The sequence below is a fragment of the Zingiber officinale genome, chromosome 7A, assembly GCF_018446385.1.
Source record: "Zingiber officinale cultivar Zhangliang chromosome 7A, Zo_v1.1, whole genome shotgun sequence".
NCBI classification, from domain to species: domain Eukaryota; kingdom Viridiplantae; phylum Streptophyta; class Magnoliopsida; order Zingiberales; family Zingiberaceae; genus Zingiber; species Zingiber officinale.
In genome coordinates this window covers 2333281-2355207 of record NC_055998.1, presented here as the reverse complement: position 1 = coordinate 2355207, position 21927 = coordinate 2333281, and the positions used below count along the sequence as shown (strand labels likewise).

The 21927-nt window shown below is 35.9% G+C and overlaps 3 protein-coding genes across 4 annotated transcripts; 2 read left to right on the top strand and 1 right to left on the bottom strand.

Annotated features, from left to right (window-relative positions):
- Positions 1-672: 672 nt before the first annotated feature.
- On the bottom strand, positions 673-6764 carry LOC122000741 ((6-4)DNA photolyase-like). 2 transcript variants are annotated; one of them, XM_042555182.1, is made up of 15 exons: positions 6341-6764; positions 6186-6257; positions 5943-6023; positions 5629-5799; positions 5434-5505; positions 4634-4720; positions 4453-4551; positions 4282-4365; positions 3868-3954; positions 3690-3761; positions 2472-2585; positions 2272-2359; positions 2100-2195; positions 1553-1679; positions 673-1305 (listed from the first exon to the last, which is right to left on the bottom strand). In XM_042555182.1, exons 1-15 carry the CDS (start codon positions 6641-6643, stop codon positions 1299-1301), a joined length of 1560 nt encoding a protein of 519 aa, XP_042411116.1. In that variant the 5' UTR covers positions 6644-6764; the 3' UTR covers positions 673-1298. The 2 variants fall into 2 exon arrangements, with proteins under 2 accessions (XP_042411116.1, XP_042411117.1); XM_042555183.1 differs by lacking the exon at positions 673-1305 and having other exon boundaries at positions 1350-1679.
- A 139-nt stretch (positions 6765-6903) lies between these two features.
- LOC122000739 (NADH-cytochrome b5 reductase-like protein) lies at positions 6904-16129 on the top strand. Its single transcript, XM_042555180.1, has 13 exons — positions 6904-7148; positions 7750-7786; positions 8299-8374; positions 8471-8530; positions 9291-9341; positions 9821-9875; positions 9955-10025; positions 10105-10156; positions 11686-11763; positions 14097-14186; positions 14268-14381; positions 15572-15640; positions 15888-16129. Exons 1-13 carry the CDS (start codon positions 6978-6980, stop codon positions 15942-15944), a joined length of 981 nt encoding a protein of 326 aa, XP_042411114.1. The 5' UTR covers positions 6904-6977; the 3' UTR covers positions 15945-16129.
- Positions 16130-17576: 1447 nt separating this feature from the next.
- LOC122000740 lies at positions 17577-20975 on the top strand. Its single transcript, XM_042555181.1, has 3 exons — positions 17577-17914; positions 18037-18170; positions 18641-20975. Exons 1-3 carry the CDS (start codon positions 17689-17691, stop codon positions 18698-18700), a joined length of 420 nt encoding a protein of 139 aa, XP_042411115.1. The 5' UTR covers positions 17577-17688; the 3' UTR covers positions 18701-20975.
- Positions 20976-21927: the final 952 nt, after the last annotated feature.

The following is a 21927-nucleotide window of genomic DNA, read 5'->3' as shown; positions in this document are numbered from 1 at the left end:
ATCATTCCTACCTAGCTCTTGTACATGAATCCAGGTCTCTTATATGCTCCCATTTGCTAATTATTCTAAGTCCTGAAGAGAGGCATGGATCCCGGAGAGGAAACTATGGCGAAGGTTAAGAGGGGATGCATAAAGGAGACAGCTGGGCCGTGGAGGGTGCGGCGGAGAGGGCGAGATGGGGCGGTGAAAACGTCGGACCGGTGGCCAAGTCCACGGGAGAGGGAGAACAACCGCCATCGGGAGCAGCAGCGGCGGAGGGTGGCTGCGAAGATATACGCGGGGCTGAGGGCTCACGGCAACTACCAACTGCCCAAGCATGCAGACCAAAACGACGTGCTCAAAGCATTGTGCCAGGAGGCAGGGTGGCACGTTGAGGAAGATGGAACCATTTACCGCAAGGTATATAATATATATTCTTATATCTATATATATATATAGATAAAAGACTCACTAAGGATAATGTTTACAGATGAAGACGTTTTCATGTGAGGCTGCCAATGGAGAAACGGGCGGCAATTATACTGTTGACAGTGAGTTTTTAGACTCGCAATTGTGTATCGGGAGAAAAGAGGAGAATTCAAGTGATGAGATCTCACTGGATCTTACCCTTAAGTGTATGTGAATTACGGAACACTAACAGTATGTTCATATTCTGTCATTCTGTATGACAACTAATACAACATTTGTCACTTGAGTTTAGGCATTTTACAGTCAAACTATGGTTCTCTTTAGTTCCTTTGGTGAATTGCTATATATAGCATGCAGATAGAACATTTAAGAATGTGGTCGAGTTGGGTTCTGCCGAATCTTCCCTAGAAGCTTTCGTTCGGCCAAAAACTTCCATAGCCTCTTTGCCATGCCCATGAATGGCTAGTCCTGAGATCATTGCAGTCCACAAGAGGACAATAAATAAGATGAGAATGGTTGCTTCATTCACCTTTATGTCCCTTGATTTCCTCTCTGAAAATAACCTGAGGGCCTCCGCAAAGTTCCCATTTTCCAGAAGCCCAAGTATCAGAATGTTCCATGAGAAGGAGTACTTTTTAGTCATTCCATCGAACAACTTATCGGCAGTACCAATCTGCCCACACTTGACATGTTCAGAAGAGAGTCGTAGAGAATCAGGTTCAATTCAATGGCCTTATCAATGATATAGTTGTGGATATCTATACATAGCTTCAAGCGTAATTTGATCAAGGTTCATCATTTTTCAGTCCTTGGAGCAAAACAGAGCCAGCATCCTTGGGTCGCCCATTGTTGATAAATCCAGCGATCATGGCAACCCAGGAAAGTCTCCTTCAATAGCTGATATAATAACAAATGAAGATGAAGATACGACACATCATTTCTTGGCTATTAAAAGATCGAAGCTTAGTAATTGAGAAATGAATACTTTGAAACAAAAAGATGTGGGCTTTGACAGTTGCTATTATCCTTGTTCATCAATAGATGCTCTATCTAACTTAAGGATTCCACACCTTTTGAATTTGTGAAAAATACAACACCTGGAAAACCATAAATATCAACGTTTTCACTGAGCTTTAGTTATTACTTTTTTCTTTTCCGCAACGTTGCGGATTTAGAAGATTCTTTTTTGCAACTTTTCATAGACCGGTCCTTGGCGTACACTTCCCCCATCTTTTTCTTGCATTCCTTGCTCGCAGTATCATGGGAGACCACTGCAAGCATTCCCGAAGGAAAAAAAAATGTTTGATCAGGAAAAATAAAGAATGCAAACTCATTTTGAGTTTCAAATATGTAAAACAACACAATGATAAGGAAACTAACACATGTTTGGGCACACTAAGTGACATTATAGGCGGAAAAAGTGTCAAGTTGCATTAAAAAATCTTGGAAGCCAAACATATCATTTATATGAGCATCAAGGATACGAATATATCAGGTATATATACTGCTGGCTCTTCACTACCATCTCACTTGACAGGATGAGGTCAGTGAAGGCTTATATATATATAGCCTAAAGTAGCTTTTAATAATCAAAGAGAACGATTGTATTAACCAATTCCACAAGACATGCAACAATACAGATTGGCAGTTACAATGCGAAAACCAAAAGAGAATTATAATAAGTGCCTGACCTGGCCTTGGATAGTCTTTTCCAATTATGCAGTTTGCTTTCCTTTGGACACTCAAAGGAGCTGTCCAAGGCTCATAAACATATTCATTTGGCATATCTGCAACAAATCAAGTGAATGCAAAATGGACAATTGATCATCACAGTGATTAACTTGGTTTGAACAAATTTAGTACCTTTTAGCACAGGGATAAAATGTCGGATATATTTTCCGTCAGGATCATACTTCTTCCCAAAAGATATTGGAGAGTAGATGCGGTAATACTAACAACAAGCAAGAGAAAGGTGGATAAAATTACCAAAGCAGAAACAATCTATTGCAGATAGACAGTAAACATAAGTTGATTATGGTGTCAGGGAAAAGCATTAGTCTCACCTGGTTAAAAAAGGCTGAACTAGAAAGCCATAGCCAATTACCGTTGTTAATTGCCCAATCAGAATCAAGAAGTAATCTCTCAAAAACATCACGTCCTTTTTCCCAGTGGATAAACTGCGACTCAGGTCAAATATCTTATCAAGAACAGAAAAGGAATCTCCAATATCATTTGGGTAAAAGTTACATGAAGTCATCCACGTGAAGGATGCACGGAAGTCGGAACCACACAAATGTTAAACATTTTATTAGTTGTTTTAATAAAATAATTATATTCTTCATTTTATTATAGTAGGTGCATTTGTTTAATTATAACAATTGCCTTCATTTGGCAAAAATAATTAAAAAAAAAACATGCATGCTTATAGTTATATTAAGTTCATTTATTTATAGTAGATGTTTTCGTTTGATTGTAGTAAGTGTTGTCATTTAGTTATAACAAGTACACCACAATGTTTAACTATAGAAGTGTCTTTATTTAATTATATTAAGTGTTTTTATTTAGTTATAGTAGGTGCCTTTATTTAATTATAGTAGGGGCATGAAAAAAATTTCACTACAATGCAGGAGCACTCATTTAGGTGTCTTATTCTTCTTAAAAAATAATAATAATAATAACAATAAATAGAATGCAAATGCTTTTATATAGTTACAATAGATGTCTATCAGTCCCTTTGTTTAGTTATACTAGGTGCCTTTAATTTGACACAAAATAATCATATTTTTATTTAGTTTTATTAGATGCTTTTATTTATTTAATCAATGATGCTTTATGATCATTCTAAAATTCATTCACCATTCATGTGATCATCTATATCATTTTGTAGATTACAATGTTGAACAATCAGCCCAACATCAAACTCTGCTGATCTATTGACACAAAGTGAAAGCATAAATGACCTCAACTTGCAGAAATCCTGATTTACAAAAAAAAAAAAAGGAAATGGGATATGCTGCTTCAATAGTTTTATTTTTTTATCGAACTTAAGTTACCTTTGAGGGTTCACTTTTCTAACAAAGAAGGATTGAATTTTAAAGATACCTGATTGCGGATTCACAAACCTTTCCATTCATAAAAGAATAAAGGATTATTCTTGTTACCTTTTATATTTAATTTGTAAAACAACTCAATCTGTGCAAATGCTGATTGATTATTATTGATAGATCACGGAAAACAAGAGAGTTAATAGACAATGAAGAATAATTGATTTAAGATAATACCAGATCACCACGTGTTAAGAAACACGCAACAGAATGCCGCGCCAGATGGTGCATCCATCCCCACTTCTTAAGCTAGTGGTGAATCATGAATATCTTCAGAACTTATGGCATATACAAGTAAAACATCTAGTTTGCCTAAATCACATTACAAACTTACTGAACAATTAGGTGAGTGTACCTGTATCATAATGGCATCAATCCAGGGATATCCAGTCCTGCCCTCTCTCCAAGCTACAAGCAAAGCTTCGTCTTCTCTCCAAGGAACCTTCCATTTGACAGTGGGATCTTTCATTCAACAAATGCAATATAGCGCAGAACAAGCACAAATATGTGCAAATGCAAATGCTTTAAGTACAAGGCACAGAAACAATTTTACAGTGTCCACATTAACAGATCCCTAAATTCCTTTCAGGATAAGAGTTGCAAAAATCATGTGCAAATGCTCTAAATACAGAATAAAGGACAAATATGTGCAAATGCTCTGAATACAAGGCGCGTTAACAGTTTCACTGTGTCCACATGGACTGATCCCTAAATTCCTTTCAGGATAGGAATTGAAAAAAAAAAACATGAGATGGAGATGTTAACTTACCTGTTTGCATATCTTATTTCCAATCATCTGATCAAAATTTGGAGTTCCAAAGGCCACCGTGTAGAAAAATTCACGCCATAGTAACTATCAGCAAATTGTCTAAATGACATTAGCTTATTTAGTTATTTTCATAAAGTGCACTTGAAGATAAAGTGCTCGTTAATAGCTAACCTGACCAAGAAGTGAAACCGGAGGGGATGTGTGCTTCCCAACAATTTGGTAGACATTGTGAAGGCGTTGATAAAAGTACCTTGAAGAAAGACAACCAAACTGCCAAATTCCAACTATTAAAGCAAAATCACCATACAGACTTAAAGATGCCTAACAAACCTCATGTATAATTTAACTTTACTTTCAGATACGGGGACAAAACAGTAGTTGCTGGCTTCAGAAAGGCAGATGGATCACCCTTTGGTTTCTCAAAATTTGCTATCCATTCCTGCAAATTCTTAAGTTAAGAAAGATACACAAATTTTCCAAAAGAAGAAAGATAAATGGGAAAGGCTCGTAAATTGAAGAGATAAACCATGAAAAGAGTATTGGCTAGATCATCCAAGAGAGGTTGAAACAATTGAGGATTATTTGTTTTTCATTGTTCAGGGTCTAAAAATAGCGATGGAAAAAGGAAATGCAGTATGGCAGTAAATGAAAACCTAATTGTGCTCCTTACTGTGGAATTTACAAATTCATAACCTCCAGCAACTCCTTTTCCCTTTATGATTTTATTTTATATTTTTTCTGTTTGCTAAATTTTTTTAAGAATCTAGAATATTTTAAAAACTACTTTGATTCTCAAGGAAGCAAAGCTAATAAGAGCAGCCAAGCGCAAGATATTCCTTGACAGCAAGATCAGTTTAGAGTAACTAGGTCAAATGCAACCACCCTTAGCTAACATAAATTACCCATCACTGAGGAAAAGGAAAAAAAAGGAAGGTTTAATTCTCAAATTCTTGCATACTCGTTTTAAACCAGAACTCCTTCTCCACCATTCTCCTTCAATCTAAAGAAGTGAATAGACAGGCCGAACCTTATATTTACATTAAAATACATATCGAAAAACAACCAGAACAAGCTCCTATTAGAATGCACTTGATTAAAGACTTCATTGGTAGTAAAGAAAGTATAATCATAAAGGTAAAGAGGGTTTGATACCTTGTCTTTAAGAACTTCCTTAAGTCTCCGAAGAGCCTCTGATTCACCGCCTTGAAATGGAGGAAACTCTTCCTAGAAAGGCAGCATACAGTAGCAGAATATCACGTTTTCTTCGTTTTCAACCAGAAACCTCTAGCTAAAAGTTATAACCTACTTCTTTTGCATCAACCAACAACAATACACAAAGTAGCAAACCTCTATCGTTTCCTTGTAGCCAAGTTCCTCAATTGTTGGAACAGTAAGCAATTCAGATTCTCCAACATTTCCCACAGGAGGAAGCTTGGAGTATGTCACTTCAAGTGGGCCCTCAGGTTTCCCCGCAAGTGCTATAAATGATTGATATGTCAAAGGTGGTTTTCCTCCATTCTTCACAGCACGAGACATAATACGAAAGTAGAAGAAAATGAATAATGAGTAAAAGAATATGCATATAATGACTGTCCAGGGAAACAAACATGGAAATTAAGTATGCCATTTGCTAGCAATTTCACATGTTTTCAGTGAAGTACCTTCCCAATCACATCCGCTGGATTGAAAAGGGTATGGCTAACTGGGCAGAACACTTCGATTCCGTGTTTTGAGGCAAAATCCTTCAAGAATCCGAGGCGAACTATCATAATCTTATAATTAGTCAATAGATAACAATCGAAACTCATAGCCATACGAACATAATTTCATTTTCAGTTCTGGAACACCACGAACATTAGAAAATGAAACAGGAAATAAGAAGGAGAAGAGTCAAACTAAATGACCTTAACTTTTCTGTCCAGCTCTTGACCATATGGTTCCGTGTCATATTCAAAGCAGAGTTTCCGGATCTTCCACTACAACAACGAGGAACAAAACTGACCTCAGCTCGTGATTTAAATGAGAAAAAAAAAAAGAGTTGTTTTCGGGGTTAACTCACTTCCTTAACGATTCTGCAAATGGCCGAGGCTGGGTCAGAGTCTCCCCTGAGAACGAGGAGACGGGAACCGAGCCTGCGGAGGCTAGAGTCGAGGTCCGAGAGACACTCGAGAAGGAAGCGGATGCGGTTGATGCCGGCCCGAGTAGAACCAAGGGAGAAGGCGGAGGAATCAGGATGGAGGTAGCGGGGGTCGATTACAAAGACGGGAAAGAGGTTGTTCGATTCCCGGCGCGCGTAGTCCAGGGCGGGGTTGTCGTGGATCCGCAGCCCCTTCCGGAACCAGAGCAGGGCGTTGGACTCCATGGCCAAACGACGAGGGAAAGAGGAAATGGAGCTCGCCGCTGCTTCTTATGCCATTGGGCGGTTGGCATTCTACACTGCAGCCAACGTAAACAAGGGGTTCCACTACGGCCACGTCTCTCTCTCTCTCGGGTCTCGGCAAAACAACCCTTCATTTTATATATTCTTTTCTTTTTAATTTAATTAAATTTATTTCAACTTTATCGAATTTAATTTTATTAAAAATTATTATAATCAGCGGAAGGTCCCGATCGCGTTCTCAACTGATCGTAGACTTCAAAACCCTGGGTCGGTGGCCGGTGACGCTGCTTTGTCTCTTTTCATTTCGATTTGCCTGATGGCTCTTTTCAGGCGACTCATTTCGTCCAAGCTTCCTTCTCCATCAGTCGCCGCTTTTCTTGGCGCCTCCAAAGAATCGTCTAATTTGCATCGTCGCTTCCCGTTCGCTGCCGCCGCTGCCATCTTCGGTGGCGCCGCCGTCTATTGTTACTCTTCATCTCCTACCTTCGTAAGGATCCGTGTTTCCTTCGGAAAAATTGGTCACTTTGTCATGCGATCCGCTTTTGTTATTTGGGAGGCGTATTTGGTGGGTTTTGGTTTTTGATAGATTGGTTCGTTTTGGTTTTTCTGAGAGGCATTTTTGATCGATTCTTCTAGTTTTGCTGCCCAACATTGTGATTTGTGATTTGATTTGGTTAACGGAAAGACGTCCGATTTGCTTTTGCCTTCGTAGGTTTTGGATTCGGTATGTGCCAGCAATTCTCATGCCCCCTGTTTGGATTTACATACATGTAGCTTAGTGCGTTAAATTGATTAGTTAAATCAACCATCTTTCTTTCTGAAGCTTTTATTCCTTTCTAGTGACGATTTGCTTGGAAAAGAAATTCTTATACAAAGGAACTTTATAAATCCTGAGCTTGTCAATGAATGCTAAACTGGGTCTCTTTGCAATTCTGTGGAATCCATCTAACCCCATCTTCTGTCGAAACTTCTTTCTCTGACATGCCAATGAGAGTTTCACTTTGAGAAATTGTGGGTGATCTGTTTTTACCAGTAGTACAGATGCTTAATATTAAATTATCTTCACTTATGATTGTTTGTTCTCATAGGTTCAACTTGACATTGATAGTGATGAATCTTGTATTGGTAAGTTCTTGTCAACCTTTTTCTGTTGAATATTTGAATTCATTTGAAAGATTCTGCTTTTATGCTTTCTATGTGTTATGTTGGATTCTTTCCACATAATATGTTGGCAAAGAGTATGAACTAGGGAGCGCGAGTGCCACTCTGAAATGCTATATTATGTCACTTTCCTACATCTATGTTTAAATGCCAATACTCAAATGAATAATGTCCTTTGTCTCTAGTTGCTTATTTTCTTTCAGTAGATGTGGCTGACCTTGATAAAGGGTTGGGTGATAAGCTATAAATTGCGATTTAATTTCTAGGTGCCCGACTATTATTTGAGTATTTCAATTTCCTTTATTGTAAAAGAATTATTGGCTATTAGAAACTGCAACATACTTGGTGAAAATTGAGTTCATGAGTCATGGCTATATTATCGTAATTTTTTTTTCCTTTTGAAAAACATCTCAATTTGTTGCAGGAATGATCAATTTGGTTGTGCTTACTGGAGTCTTATTTCTTTCTTTTAACAGCATTGAATCCTGAAAAATGGTTGGAATTCAAGCTTCAAGAAACTGCAAGGGTCAGTCATAATAGTCAATTGTTCAGGTACTTCATACTATTGATTTTCTTTTGCATCCAATTTTTCCCAAGGAGGTTCAATTTTTTGTCACAAGGAAGTTCTACTCATTTTTTGTTTTTCAGGTTCTCATTTGATCCTACTGCCAAATTAGGTCTTGATGTTGCTTCTTGCATTCTTACACGGTATGTTTCTTGATCCTCCATCTCCTAGTTCTAATGTAATGAAGGGTCATTACATACATGTTCATAGTCATACGTCAATGAACATGTACTTACATTCCTGACCATATCTAAGGCCAATTATGAACAACTGCTAAGTTTCGATGTGAAAAGATTGACATGATCATTTTATTAGCGCTCCTACTAGATCAAAAAGATTTTACTTATTGGTTTCATTTGAAGTTTTGTAATCATTGGGCAACATGGAAAGGGATGACAATTATGTTTGGATGCTTGTTAGCCAATATAATCTTTGTTAGGCTTACTTTGTCACAGCACCACCTAAATTAGAAAATTATCCTATTACTTTGGTAGGATCGAATCACTATTCCAAAATTCTTTAGTCTACGATATTGGAAGTAGACTCATCTAAGCCTTCTAAACCCCTTAATTAGCTCACAACATCCAGCGTACAACCAAATCTTGGAATGACAATGAAGGTTCTCAAAAGCTGCAATCACTTGAATCACACTCAAATTATATGTTACAAATGCATACACAAACTATTATCAATACAAATTAATGCTATAAGTACGTGAATGGATCTTGCTACCACAATAGGCATTTGGTGTTGGAAAAGAACCGAGGTGAAAGTTTTTAGGAAGGAGCATCATATTCATATCGATTTACTTTTTTGTGATTTTCTGTCTTTTGTTTTGTTATGGTTAACTTTAGAATGATTTCAATATGTTGTTACTAACCACCTTTGGATTGCCAATCACAGGGCTCCAATTGGAGAAGAATCAGACGGACGGAGAAAATATGTCATTCGTCCGTAAGCATTCATATTTAGGTTTCTATTTTCCAGTTGGGGAATTAAACGTCTGTTAGCAACAAGAATATAATTATGTTGTTTTAAAAATGTTCATAGTTAAGTTTACCCTATGAACCTCCCCCAAACATAATCCATACAATAATGTATGCGATAGACATGAATTTTCTATTGCAGGTATAATTTTCCTTTTTTCTCCTTTTTTGGCTTGGTGCCATGACAGTTTGAACTTGTGAAAATAATTATATTGACATAGTTCTTCTATTTTTGTCTTCTGTTATTATGTTGTTTACAATCATATCTCATAAGAAGCTTATTATAAAGTTGTTGATTACTGCTGATTTGTGTGTAAGAGCGAAGTAGAGATATCTATCTTCTAGATTTTGCTGCTGTTAATATGTTCAGATTTTCTAAGAATCGTTATCATATTGAACTGACAATTGTGCAGTCATTCTCTCAGAATGTGTTGGTTTATGTCTCAGGTATACTCCCATATCAGATCCTGACTCAAGAGGCTACTTTGATTTATTAATCAAGGTAAAATTATCTCTCTGCAATACACCATCAATCTTGTTTATACTTCTTGATGTTCTGGATTTACTTCCTGTATTTGCAGGTGTATCCTGAGGGGAAAATGAGTCAACATTTTGCAAGCTTAAAGCCAGGAGATATGATTGAAGTTAAAGGGTAATTAGATAAGTGATTATTAGCTATTCATATGTAAAAGTATTCTACCAATTGAGCTTCTTTTTCTTTGTTTCTTCAGGCCAATTGAGAAGCTCAGATATAGCCCCAATATGAAAAGGAATATTGGAATGGTAAGTGACGAGTAATTAGTTCCAAATTTCTTCTATGAAATTTTGCTGGGGCTGAAAATTACATATATGAGAATAAAAAATACAATTAATAATTATTAGGTGGTGTTTAATAGTCATAATTGACCTACTTGAGGATGTCTTCTCTACTTTATGCTGTTTTGTGTTCAATTGTTACCTCTTGATTTCTGAGGTGATGCACCAACTAATGTCTTTGTTTTACTTTTATTTTAGCTTATTAGGTTAACTAATCTGTTCAGTTTTTGTGATTTTGTATTTAGTGCAATCACGTGACATTTTTTGTATTCTTTTTTTTTTTTTTTACCTCGGTGTGGTAAAATTATGATTTTTGCTAAGGAATTCTTACTTTGGTCCCCTCGGGGCGGTGTGGTGGTTAAGACATGGGATGTTGCCACATGAGGTCTTGGGATCGAAATTCGGCGTGTCCGAACATGCCCTCCCCCATGCTTTGGCCATTTGCATTAATGGCTAGTAGCCACTCGTGATTTACCTCCTCCGTGTTGGCCTAGGGACGGGCTGGCGGGGGCGCTGGAAGCGAGCGAATCGCCTTTTTTGCCACATTATTGTTCTTACTTTGACCAACTTTGCCTCTAGGGCAGGGTTGAGTTGGCTAGTGCAGGGCAGAGTTGCTATCATAAGGTCTTTGCACTGGCCAACTACATCTTCCTGATTTACCTCCTCACATATAGTCATGGGCCGACCGTGTGGGGCCGTTGGGTGACGGATTCCACCTTTTGCTACCATTATTGTTCTTACTTTAGAGCACTTGTATAAGCATCTGGACATCTTGCAAATTGTATGCTATGTTTGTGGATTGAATTTTCTCTTTATGCTCAAGTCTTCCTCTTTTCTGATCTCTTGTAATGCCTCTTTTCATAGTGATGTGACATTTTTTTTACCAATTCCGAAGGCATTTCACCCCAGAGCGCTTATACTTTCCACTTAATAGAAAAGAGTCCATTTTCCTAATGACCACTATGGAACTTTGAAAATAGACCAAAATAACTCATAATAACTGTGAGTTAGTACAAGTCTTTCTCTGGAGACAAAACATGCTTTCTCTAAACCTTTTTTTTTTTGTTAAAATTTCAAAGGTGATCAGAGAAAGAAATGTATATGGCTAAACCTATAATTGTTTTTCCTTTTTACTCATGAAAAAATTGATTTATATTTGGGGGTGAATGTTTGAGGTTCTTTCCTTCTGAAGCCCATGTAATCTTGAATCCACATTATTTATCACTACAAGTGAAAAATTCTCTTTTGGTGCTCTCTTTTACTAATGAAGATCCGTACCTCCTACAAAACTATGCTATGATGGAAATTAGTGAATATTAAACTTATCCATGCAGCCAATGGATTCCAAATAGTTGGGACTTGGCATTTGTTTGTTATTATTAGTGTTGTTGAGTTTATTTTCATTTTTCAGGCTTATATCTTATTGCATATCATATTGGAATTTTTCACAGTGTACACCCGGTGAGTTTAAGTTTGTGCATCTATTTCCTTCTTAGATTGCAGGGGGCACTGGTATCACACCAATGCTGCAGGTTGTAAATGCAATTTTGAAGAATCCTGATGACAACACCCAGGTGCTTTTATTTTCCCTTTTTGTCCAATGATCATATTAGAAGTCCGCAATTTTCTATTTGATTTTGATGGTTTCTGCCATTCAAATGATGCCCTTGCATGTATCTTAATCGATCTTCTCCTTTTCATAAGTCCACATATCATTTATTGCCCCCACGGGTGGACACAATTGGTACCTCATGGGTGGTTTCTCCAATAGGTCTTGGTTGGTCAATTTCCAGGTGCAAAATGTCTCATTGGGTGTCTGACCTTTCCCATGCAAAAGGCTGTTGTGGTAGGGCAAATGCCCTCCGTGATTTACTTCAATTGTGTTTTTGCTGAAATCAATATGTTCATAAGCTATCAGGCATGAAACATGCTCATGACTGGGCTAATGTTTCAGATTGACATGTTGATAGGCTGTGGAAGGCATAGGTCTAAGTTTCCCGCTGTTGTGTGACTTGGCCAAATGAACTTTGGTGCGAACCAAATATGCAATATTATCAGAAATTGCAGATCCATGATTAAATCAAATCCAACGAACTTGTGTGCAAGTTGGATGTGAGGCTAGCCAACCTAATTATAATCTTAGGCTAGCTGATGCATAGTTCTGGGATGGGCATGCTTTACTCATCCATAGGCTTGAGAAATGGCCTGGCAGTATTGGACCTAATGAGACTGTCTTCTTGCTTGGCAAAGCCTTGCCATGAATTTATCTTGGCTTGGTCAAGTACAAACATATTTTCAAGACTCTATGTATAGTTTGTTCATGTCACTTTTTAAGTGAATGTAGTCATTCTTTTAACAACGTGTTTGAAGCATAGGCAAGACCAGAGGATGTATATACCAAATGATACCATTGCATCAATAATGTCATTGATCATACTCGACATAATAAGAGGAGAATATATAAACCGAACAAGTAGGGAAGAGAGGAAAACTACAAAACTGATAGAATACTGGGGCTAAAAAGAAGGGCAGGGGAAAGGGTTACATTAGATCATCTAAGGAGAGAATGTGGCATGTGGCAATGAGGAGCTGCTTGACGATAGCAATAGGGTTTGGAGGAGCAATGAGTCAGCAGCAAGTCCATGAGGCGTTCGGAGTACGAGGGTGACATAGTTTTTTGGAGTCCAAGATGAATGAAGTACTATGGAGGAGATTACATGTAGTGTCGTCAAATGGGTCAACTTGTGGCGAGGCGGGCTGGCCCCGCCAAAAACCCGTCATATGACGGGGCAGGCGAAATGAGTCGGCACCGTCTTGACGAAATCCCCAATCCGACTGCGGGTTAGCCCGGTCAACCCACGAGTCTATCAAAAATTATATATATATATATATATATATATATATAAAAGGTTTAAAATTTTAAGTTTGGGTTGCGGATTAAGCGGGTCAAGCCTACGAGCTCATTGTGTTTTCTACTTTAGTTTTAAGTTTTGGAGAATTTTTTTTTCTTCTCAACCTGGAGGCCAACCCAAATCCGCCACGGGCCGGCCCACTTTGGTCCGCAACCCGTGCAAGGCAGTCCGCCTATTACTCGTCTTTAAATGGGTTGATAAAATTTCAATCATACCCGTGTAGGTTGGCCTGCCTAGACCGCCTTTAAATTGAGATGATAAAATTTTCAACCCAACCTGCTTAAATTATTTGGCGGGGCGGATCAATCCAACAGACCCAACCCAAATTGACGGCTCTAATTCCATGTGTTTTGGAATATTTGTTTTGGGAGTACAAGCAAGGATTCATCCTGACTTGTTCTTAGTTATCAAGGAATTAACATTCTAACACAAATAGGTATTCTTCATTCAAATTTGTCACTAAACACAAAACACAGAAATACACATTCCGTTTGAATCCATAGGGAACGGAATAATATTCCAGCAAACAAAACGTGCCATCATAGTTTTCTTTTAAACCTGTTGTTTGCTATAGTGCTATGCAGCAAGCAATGTATTGGGAATATTTATGGAAAAATTGGTTTTTTAGTGATAATATGAGAGATATAGTCCGAATTTGTTCAAAGGCAACCAAATCCTTTGAATTGAAGGTGCAAGGGGTAATGGCATAAAAGGATATTATAGAAATTTATAATTTAAAATAATTTTTGAGATTTGTATAGTAATAGTGATGTAGTTTTGAGATTGTTTTAATTGAACTCAAATATTTGACAATCATACATCTTGGAACTATTTTTTTCCTAAAATCTTAGTTTATATGAATTTACATGAAACTTCTTGTGAAATGTCATTCCCCCAATTGTTTGCTAGCTGTTTACTACAGTGGAAATTCAAATAATCTACAGGCTGTTATTTAGTTTAATTCAGGTTCTTTTGATAGCTCCTTGGTGAATCAGGTATCCTTAATCTATGCCAACATATCGCCAGATGATATTCTACTGAAAAATGAACTTGACAGACTAGCTGCTAGCTATGCAAATTTTAAGGTAGATCTACGATGAATCTTTTAGCTATAAACTGATATCAACCCCTCAATGTGATTGATCATTTTGTGGGTGACTTTGCAGGTATTTTACACTGTGGATAAACCTAACAGAAATTGGCGAGGAGGTATAGGATATGTATCGAAGGACATGGTCTTGAAAGGCTTACCCAGTCCAGGGGAAGACACATTGATACTTGTGAGTACAATTTTATTATTATTATTATAGTTTTTAATCAATTACAAATTCCTTTTGTTTCTTTTTTTTTGGTAATCCAGGTATCCAGAATTATAAATTCCTTTTTTGACTCTACATTTGGTGCTTTATTTCAACGTCAATGGTGGTTTTGGTTTTGAATCTATCTTTCTAAGTCTTATACATTTCACAGGCACGTCTAACACATGATGTTTAACACGTTACTAAAAAGTAAATGCTATATCCCGGAGCAATTTGGTGTTTGTTTTAATACATACTAAAATAATAGAAAATTGAATGAGATGGTGTCAACATGTTCAAAACTAATAGGGTTAAGAATTAAAGAGTGAAAGGTGTAAGATATAGAAAGAACACAGAAAACTTTAATTGATGTTGTAAAAATAATTTACTTGAATATCGCTGGAAGATAAGTTGGGAAATCAGGACTTGATGATGATGATGAAGACGTACACCATAGGTTTTAAAAAAACAGAAATAAGATTTTTGTTGGAAACATACCAAAAATAATGTTTATCCGAAGAGAAAACTTCAAAATTAGGTATAATTTGCATTCCTTGCTATCTTTATCTAGACCACTTGTGATAATTTCAACTAAGATGCATCAAGACCTTTTCCCTGACAAATTTAATCCAAGTGCAATCTCTTTTATTCTAGATCTCAATCATCTAGTAATTGTTTATCACAAATCATTTCCTTGCAAAACTACTTATTATCCTCTCTTTTTCTACCCGCCCTTTATTCATGAATACATCCATCTTGCCTCTTGGGGCAAGGTGTGGTGGTAAGAAGCAAGGTTGTTTCCCATGCAGTGAGGGTTTGAAACTCATGCTGGGCATTTCTGAACGCCCGTGGAGTTCGAACCACCCACTTGCGCTTTCTGGATTTACCTGTTGGGCAATTCGTGAGGCCGGACTGTTCACCTCTAGGATTAGTCATATTGCAAGAGTTGGATATCTAGATTACCAACAACAAAAAAAAATAATAATAATAATACATCTATCTTTCTCTATCTTGCTGAGCTTAGGCTAATCATTTGTTTTTTATAATATAACAACTACATCATTTTCAAACAAATAACCACTTATCTCCTATTACAAGAACAATCATTAAGAAAACACTGATCTTGCTAGAAGCGTTTTCTAGTAAATAAAATACTTGTGGCACGTTTGCAGGTATGTGGTCCCCCAGGTTTGATGCAGCATATATCTGGAGATAAGGCAAAAGACAGATCACAAGGCGAGGTATCCATTATAAAATTGATCTACTTTGCTAATCTATTTTACTCTTTCCATTTTACTAATTTGCCTGCAAGATCAGAAGAACATTACTTGTTTAAACTAAACCTTCATTTAGTTTCCAACTTTGGTTTATGTTAGTATGCTTAGTCCGCATTATCACCAGGAAACCTTGGATTGGGTTAATTAGTTTACAACGGAAGTATGCCAATCGGTTGATGTGGTTTCATTGATCTGGTGTTTTGTTACGCAGCTCACAGGGATACTCAAGGACGCGGGATACACAGAAGATATGGTTTACAAATTTTGAATGAAATAATGTTGGATTTATAACATGCATCCTTTCCAAATTCCACTTGATATAGATTGTGAAGAGAAATAGCAATCTAGTTCCTTTTTATTTTCGATATCTGGAAATCTGTGGCATTTACAAACTACGGATGCGTTTATTTGTACTAAATAAGCTGCGTACTAATCAAAGTTTGTTGATTTGAAGTGAAGAATGTTACATTGCCTCTTTAATTTTTTCAGATTACAGAGCATGATTTGTTTATTTTGTTTGAGCAAAAATTAAAAGGATGTCATTTTTTTTTTCAACGTATAATTTTTTTATTTTAAAAATATTTTAAATAAAATGGCAACGTGCAGTATTGTTAAATAAATATTTATTTCATTAAAATGTCGTATTAACTTCTGATTCAATTTTTACAAATCTTGTAAATTTTGACTGCTATATTTTAGCTAATGTGCATTGGCTTGACATGACAACGGCCTGAAACGTAACTTCACAAAAACACAAATAGGAGAAATGTCTGCAAAAAAAATAAATTAGAGATGAAGAATGATGACTGCAAATCCTTGGGAGGGATGACTGCAACTTTTAGTTTAAACAGGGTTGTGGCATCATTTGGGGGACTACATAAAAAAAAAAAAAAACAATGATTAATCATGCTAGGTGGTCTCATAGAAATTTTCTATCAGTTATTAGGTTAAATCAAAAAGTATTTACAGTATGTGACTCAGAAGGAAGCACTTATGGTGGATGGTCCAAAAGTCTCATCCTTTAATTGTAAGTCTCATTTAGAGAAAAAAAATCTCTATAAATATATCGTAATTGAGAATCGAATCATAATATTTAGGAGACAACTAAGTATCATTACCACTGTAACATAGTCTCGGGGGTAAAGTGGGACTACATCAACAACTATAGTGGAAGCAGGTTAATGGAGCATAGATCCACTAGGAACTTGGTCCGTTAAATACAGTGATAAGTGGATTCAATAACCCCCACTTGCTTAGCAGGTGGGACCATTAAATTTTATGGACCACTGTCCCTGATTTAAAAGTGCATCAGAGTAAATGGGATCAGAGGATCCCGTCTGAAGTTAATAACTTATCATCGTTTACCATTTTGATTAGAAATACAATTAAAGCCTTAACAATATAGTAAAAATTATGAATTTCAAAAATATAAGATATTTTTATTAACACGAGGACTTTAGATAGATGTAAAAATAAAATCATGAAAATTTAAACTTACGATACTTCTAAAAATTTTCAAAACTAACTACTACCGTTATCATTATTTAAATAAAATTTCAAACCTTACTACACCTGTTTTATATAATTTGAATATTCTATTTAAATTCAAATAGAATATTAATGTAATAAATAAATAATATCACTTTCTTAAGTAGAAATCATCGCATGTCATTCCGCTAAATAAAATAATAATAGCAACGATTGGAAGTAAAATTAGAAGAGCTTTCATATACGAAGATGAGTTAAAAATTTACGTATTTTGATAATTTAAAGTTGCAAGGATGATGTAACGAAGCGCAAAATTTTTATAAATTTTCGGAGTAAACTGAAATTTAAATTATGTGTAGTTTTAATATTTGAAAGATTAAAATAAATAATTTCCATAGAGGAAGCCCTGGCTTCATAAACCTCATTTTTTCTGGCATCCTCTTCTCGTCTCGCTTGCTCACTCCGTCGTCCTCAGCTCGCCGACTGTTCACGAAGGCAGGGGGCTTGTTGGTGCCAGAAGTATAATGCCCCTAGTCGCTTGCCGGCCTGCCCAAGCCCTTATCTTGTCCGGCTTCAAGTACCTCCCGTTGAGATCTTCGTCGCTGCCGCACCTGCGCCTCTCCTCCTCCATCGCCTTCTCCATCTTCCCATCCGCACCAGTGCCTACTTCAATTACCCTCTTCGTTCCGAACATTCTCGATGCCTTTTTTTATTCCCGTCAGCCTCGCCGCGACATGGCTGCGGACGGTGGTACTCATCTCAAAGACCGAATCTTTTTCCACTTTGGAGCAGCAGGAATCTTCTTAATTATTTTATGAGCTTACGGTATCTTTAGAATGACCTTATGGATATTAATAGTTGTCTTGCTGCAGCAGTCGGAGTTGCGGCGTCACAAGACGACGTCTTGACGAAGCGACTGCAGTATTTGCAGTCGAAACTCGAGGCGATAGGAATTATGGGCAACGATTGGAAGCTTGGGGTGGGTTTGTCAATACCATGCCCAAAGGTGCCCCCTTACCCCTAATGCCCGTCATTTCTCTGATAGTTACAATTCTCTGGACTTCCAGTGAAATTAGAGAGCCCTCTGTTTTTTCGTCTTGTAGCCTTTTTTTTTTTTAAAAAAAAATAAAGCATACTTGGATATAACGGCGTCATTAGTGATAGACAAGGTTTCTGTCTAACAACTATTCATGCATGTTGAAAGCAAACTCGCTAGCAGTGAGATGAAGTTGTCGGACATTTTGACACTTAACACATCTAGTGTGCGAGGAGAATCAACATGTCAGATTGTCTCTATAAAATCTGGTTGATGCCTTCATAAGTTGGAGCCTGAAATGATTTTCAGAAAATATAATTCAAATAATGGAGGCAGCAGATATTACATTCTAGGCTTTTGTATCTGAAGTACTTTTCAAATGAAAAAATTTGCATTTTAAATGTTTATTGACTAACTTTTCTCCTATTTCATTTTAACAGGCCTTAAGAATGTTGTCCACTGAGGAATCATACTTGAGAATTCCCAACAGGATAATATGAGGAAAAAAGGAGTATTAAAGATTAGGGTTTGGATTTTGGGGTTTAAACCTTGTATTCCCGATACCCAAACTACCTAATGAAGGACCTTCTGAATACCTTCAATTACACAATTAATCAATACCTGAATCTGCCTCAATGTTTAACCAGTGCTAGAATATGATTTGAAGGGGTCAGGTATCACAATCTTGCCACATTTTTCATACACAAACCTGAACACCACTTGCTTCTTTCCTTTGATTTGGAGAGAAAATTCATTGCTCCATAAAGTAGAAATTCCAACTTTTGTGTAGCTTGGGATATTTCTTAGAAATATATTGCTTAGTCCTATATCATATATCTAGTTGAAGCCAGCTCACATGATGTTAATATGAATTTAGTCTAAGCACACTGGGTAGCCTTAAATATAGCTAGTTTAGCTAGTAGCTAGTCATAAAGGTGATAACCTCCAATAAGAAGAATGGCAATTTCCATTTAAAACTAGTTTAGTGACACAATGCCGGATCCTTATGACGTCCAACCATGGTTTAAACGCCTCACTTTAACTCCATATGTAGTTGCTTCGGTGGATTTTTTATGTGAATTGAATATAGGTATCATATGCGGTTAGTGACACAATGCCGGATCGGTTTGAATAGATTTAGAGTAGTTAGAATTGAGGTCTAAAATAACATAACAAAATTCAAAACATTTGATAATTCTATGATAATTCAGGAATTAAAGTTGGAAGATATTTATCTGTATGCTAGAGTTAGAGAAAAATGTAGAAAATTACACAATGTATAATGCATAAAAGATGAATTTCTTGTCAATTATAATGTAATTAAGGAAAAAGGGGGAAATTACAAAGTATTCACTGTTATGAAAAAAATTGGTTTTAGATATCTAAATTATGGTAATTATTTTTATTTTTTATGATAATTTAAGAATCATAGATTTGTTAATATTAGATTGAATGAGATTTCAGAAGTTTTGAAGAAAATGAAGATAAATGGGCCGAGATGATATTCAGTTGGAAAAGTTTTAATTGATCAAGATATAAACTGGAAATTGAGGAATGAAACAAAAGTTTTTTGCTATCTTTTTATGAAAGTAAAGTTGATAGGCAATGCTGTTTTGATTAGAAAGGTATCAAGTTGAGTCATATCATGAAATTTTAGCAGAGAGAGTTATAAGCCAATATGAGATGAAACAAACATTTTTATGAATCAATTTGGCTTCACATCAGAAAGATATGGGTGCTTATTATTTATAACATAATAGAAAATAGGAAAGAAAAGGAGGATTTGCATATGCTTTTTATTGGCTTATAAAATCTATTAGGACTATGATAACTGATTTTTTCTGTTTGTAGAGATTCACATCAAGGGCTAATTTTTAATATCTTATTAGTACTAGATGAGATTAAAATACATTTCTTATATTATTTGTAAATGATATAGTGTTAAGATGGATGTATGACATTACTAAAAAGTAAATACTATATACCGGAGTAATTAGGTGTTTTCTTTAATACATACTAAAATAATAAAAAATTGAATGAGATGGTGTCAGCATGTTTGAAACTAATATATAGAAAGAACACTGAAAGCTTTAATTGATGTTGTAAAAATAATTTACTCGAGTATTGCTGGAAGATAAGTCAGGAAATCAGGACTTGATGATGAAGAAGAGGACCTGCACCATATGTTAAAAAAAACAAAAATAAGATTTTTGTTGGAAACATGCTAAAAATAATGTTTCTCCGAAGAGAAAATTTCGAATTTTGTTATAATTTGCATTCCTTGTTATCTTTATCTAGACCATTTGTGATAATTTCAACTAGGATGAATCAAGAGCACCTTGGTTTTAATTGAGATATCTCACTGGCTCTAGAAGTTTTCAAACAACTACAAGCATATTCAAACAAATACAGCATATCCTTGGTCTATCTTCTTCTTTTTTACTATAGCAACTGCAACATATTCAAACAAATAACCAGTTATCACCTATTACAAGAACAATCAGTAAGAAAATACTAATCTTGCTAGAAGTGTTGTCTAGTAAATAAAACACTTGTTTAATGAAGCATATATCTGGAGAAGGCAAAAGACAGAAGAACATTAGTTGTTTAAACTAAACCTTCATTTAGTTTCCTGCTTTGGTTTATGTTAGCATGCTTGGTCCACATGATCACCAGGAAACCTTCAACATAAGTATACGAATGTCGTCGCTTTGAAAAAAATGGGCTTAAATGGATTTTAAAATCGGTTGATTCGGTTTTATTGATCTATTGTTTCTTTACGCAGCTCGCAGGAATACTCAAGGACGTGGGATACACAGAAGATATGGTTTATAAATTTTGAATGAAATAATGTGGGATTTATAACATGCCTCCTTTCCAGATTCCACTTGATAATCTTGTTCCTTTTTATTTTCGATATCTGGAAATCTCTGTGGCATATTCAATTAGCTACGGATGTTTTTATTTTGTAATAAATAAAGCTGCGTTGCTAATCAAAGTTTGTTCCCTTGAAGTGAAGAATGTTACATTACTCTTTTTTTTCTTCTTCAGATTACAGAGCCACGATTTGTTTGTTTTATTTGGGCCAAAATTAAAAGGATGACATTTATTTTTCCATCATATTTTTTATTTTTAAAAATATTATACTTCGTACAACATTAGTAGCCAGCTTTATCCATGTGCTATCATACTTGACAAACTGAAAAGCCTGTTACACTAAGTATATCTTTCTCCACCTTTTAATTAGATTCATTTGTTATCATACTTACAAACTGAAAAGCCTGTTACACTAAGTATATCTTTCTCGACCTTTTAACTAAGATAAATATCTAAAAAGCTTATTACACTAATATATGCGTCGATTATCATCCACGTATGATCTATACTAGATTTGATCCACTGTTCATCCTATCTTTTCTATGTTTTTGATAGCTCATTTTTTTTTTGTCTCAGTAGAGTCTTTCAATGATATGTTTCTATTCTCTTTTTTATTATTTTAAAAAAATAAACCACCGATTCAGGTACAAGATATTATTATTACCGTTTGAATAATTAAATATTCAACCCGTAATCATAACGATCCAATTACAAGAACGGAATTCTATCAACTGAGTTATATTCTCTCAACTAAGTGGATTAGGTATGAAAGAGTCAGACGCTTCTATTCTTTATCAGGCAGTGGAATTTTAATCTAATTACTCTATTTATAAACACACACATGGTACAG

Coding starts and splice junctions, on each gene's coding strand:
- LOC122000740 (XM_042555181.1), top strand. CDS start 17,689: ATGCCCCTAGTCGCTTGCCGGCCTGCCCAAGCCCTTATCTTGTCCGGC. Junction 17,915..18,036: donor CGACATGGCTGCGGACGGTG/GTACTCATCTCA, acceptor GTCTTGCTGCAG/CAGTCGGAGTTGCGGCGTCA. Junction 18,171..18,640: donor TGTCAATACCATGCCCAAAG/GTGCCCCCTTAC, acceptor TCATTTTAACAG/GCCTTAAGAATGTTGTCCAC.
- LOC122000739 (XM_042555180.1), top strand. CDS start 6,978: ATGGCTCTTTTCAGGCGACTCATTTCGTCCAAGCTTCCTTCTCCATCA. Junction 7,149..7,749: donor ACTCTTCATCTCCTACCTTC/GTAAGGATCCGT, acceptor TTGTTCTCATAG/GTTCAACTTGACATTGATAG. Junction 14,382..15,571: donor GGGAAGACACATTGATACTT/GTGAGTACAATT, acceptor GCACGTTTGCAG/GTATGTGGTCCCCCAGGTTT.
- LOC122000741 (XM_042555182.1), bottom strand. CDS start 6,643: ATGGAGTCCAACGCCCTGCTCTGGTTCCGGAAGGGGCTGCGGATCCAC. Junction 5,506..5,628: donor GCTACAAGGAAACGATAGAG/GTTTGCTACTTT, acceptor CTGCCTTTCTAG/GAAGAGTTTCCTCCATTTCA. Junction 3,955..4,281: donor GAAATAAGATATGCAAACAG/GTAAGTTAACAT, acceptor GTCAAATGGAAG/GTTCCTTGGAGAGAAGACGA.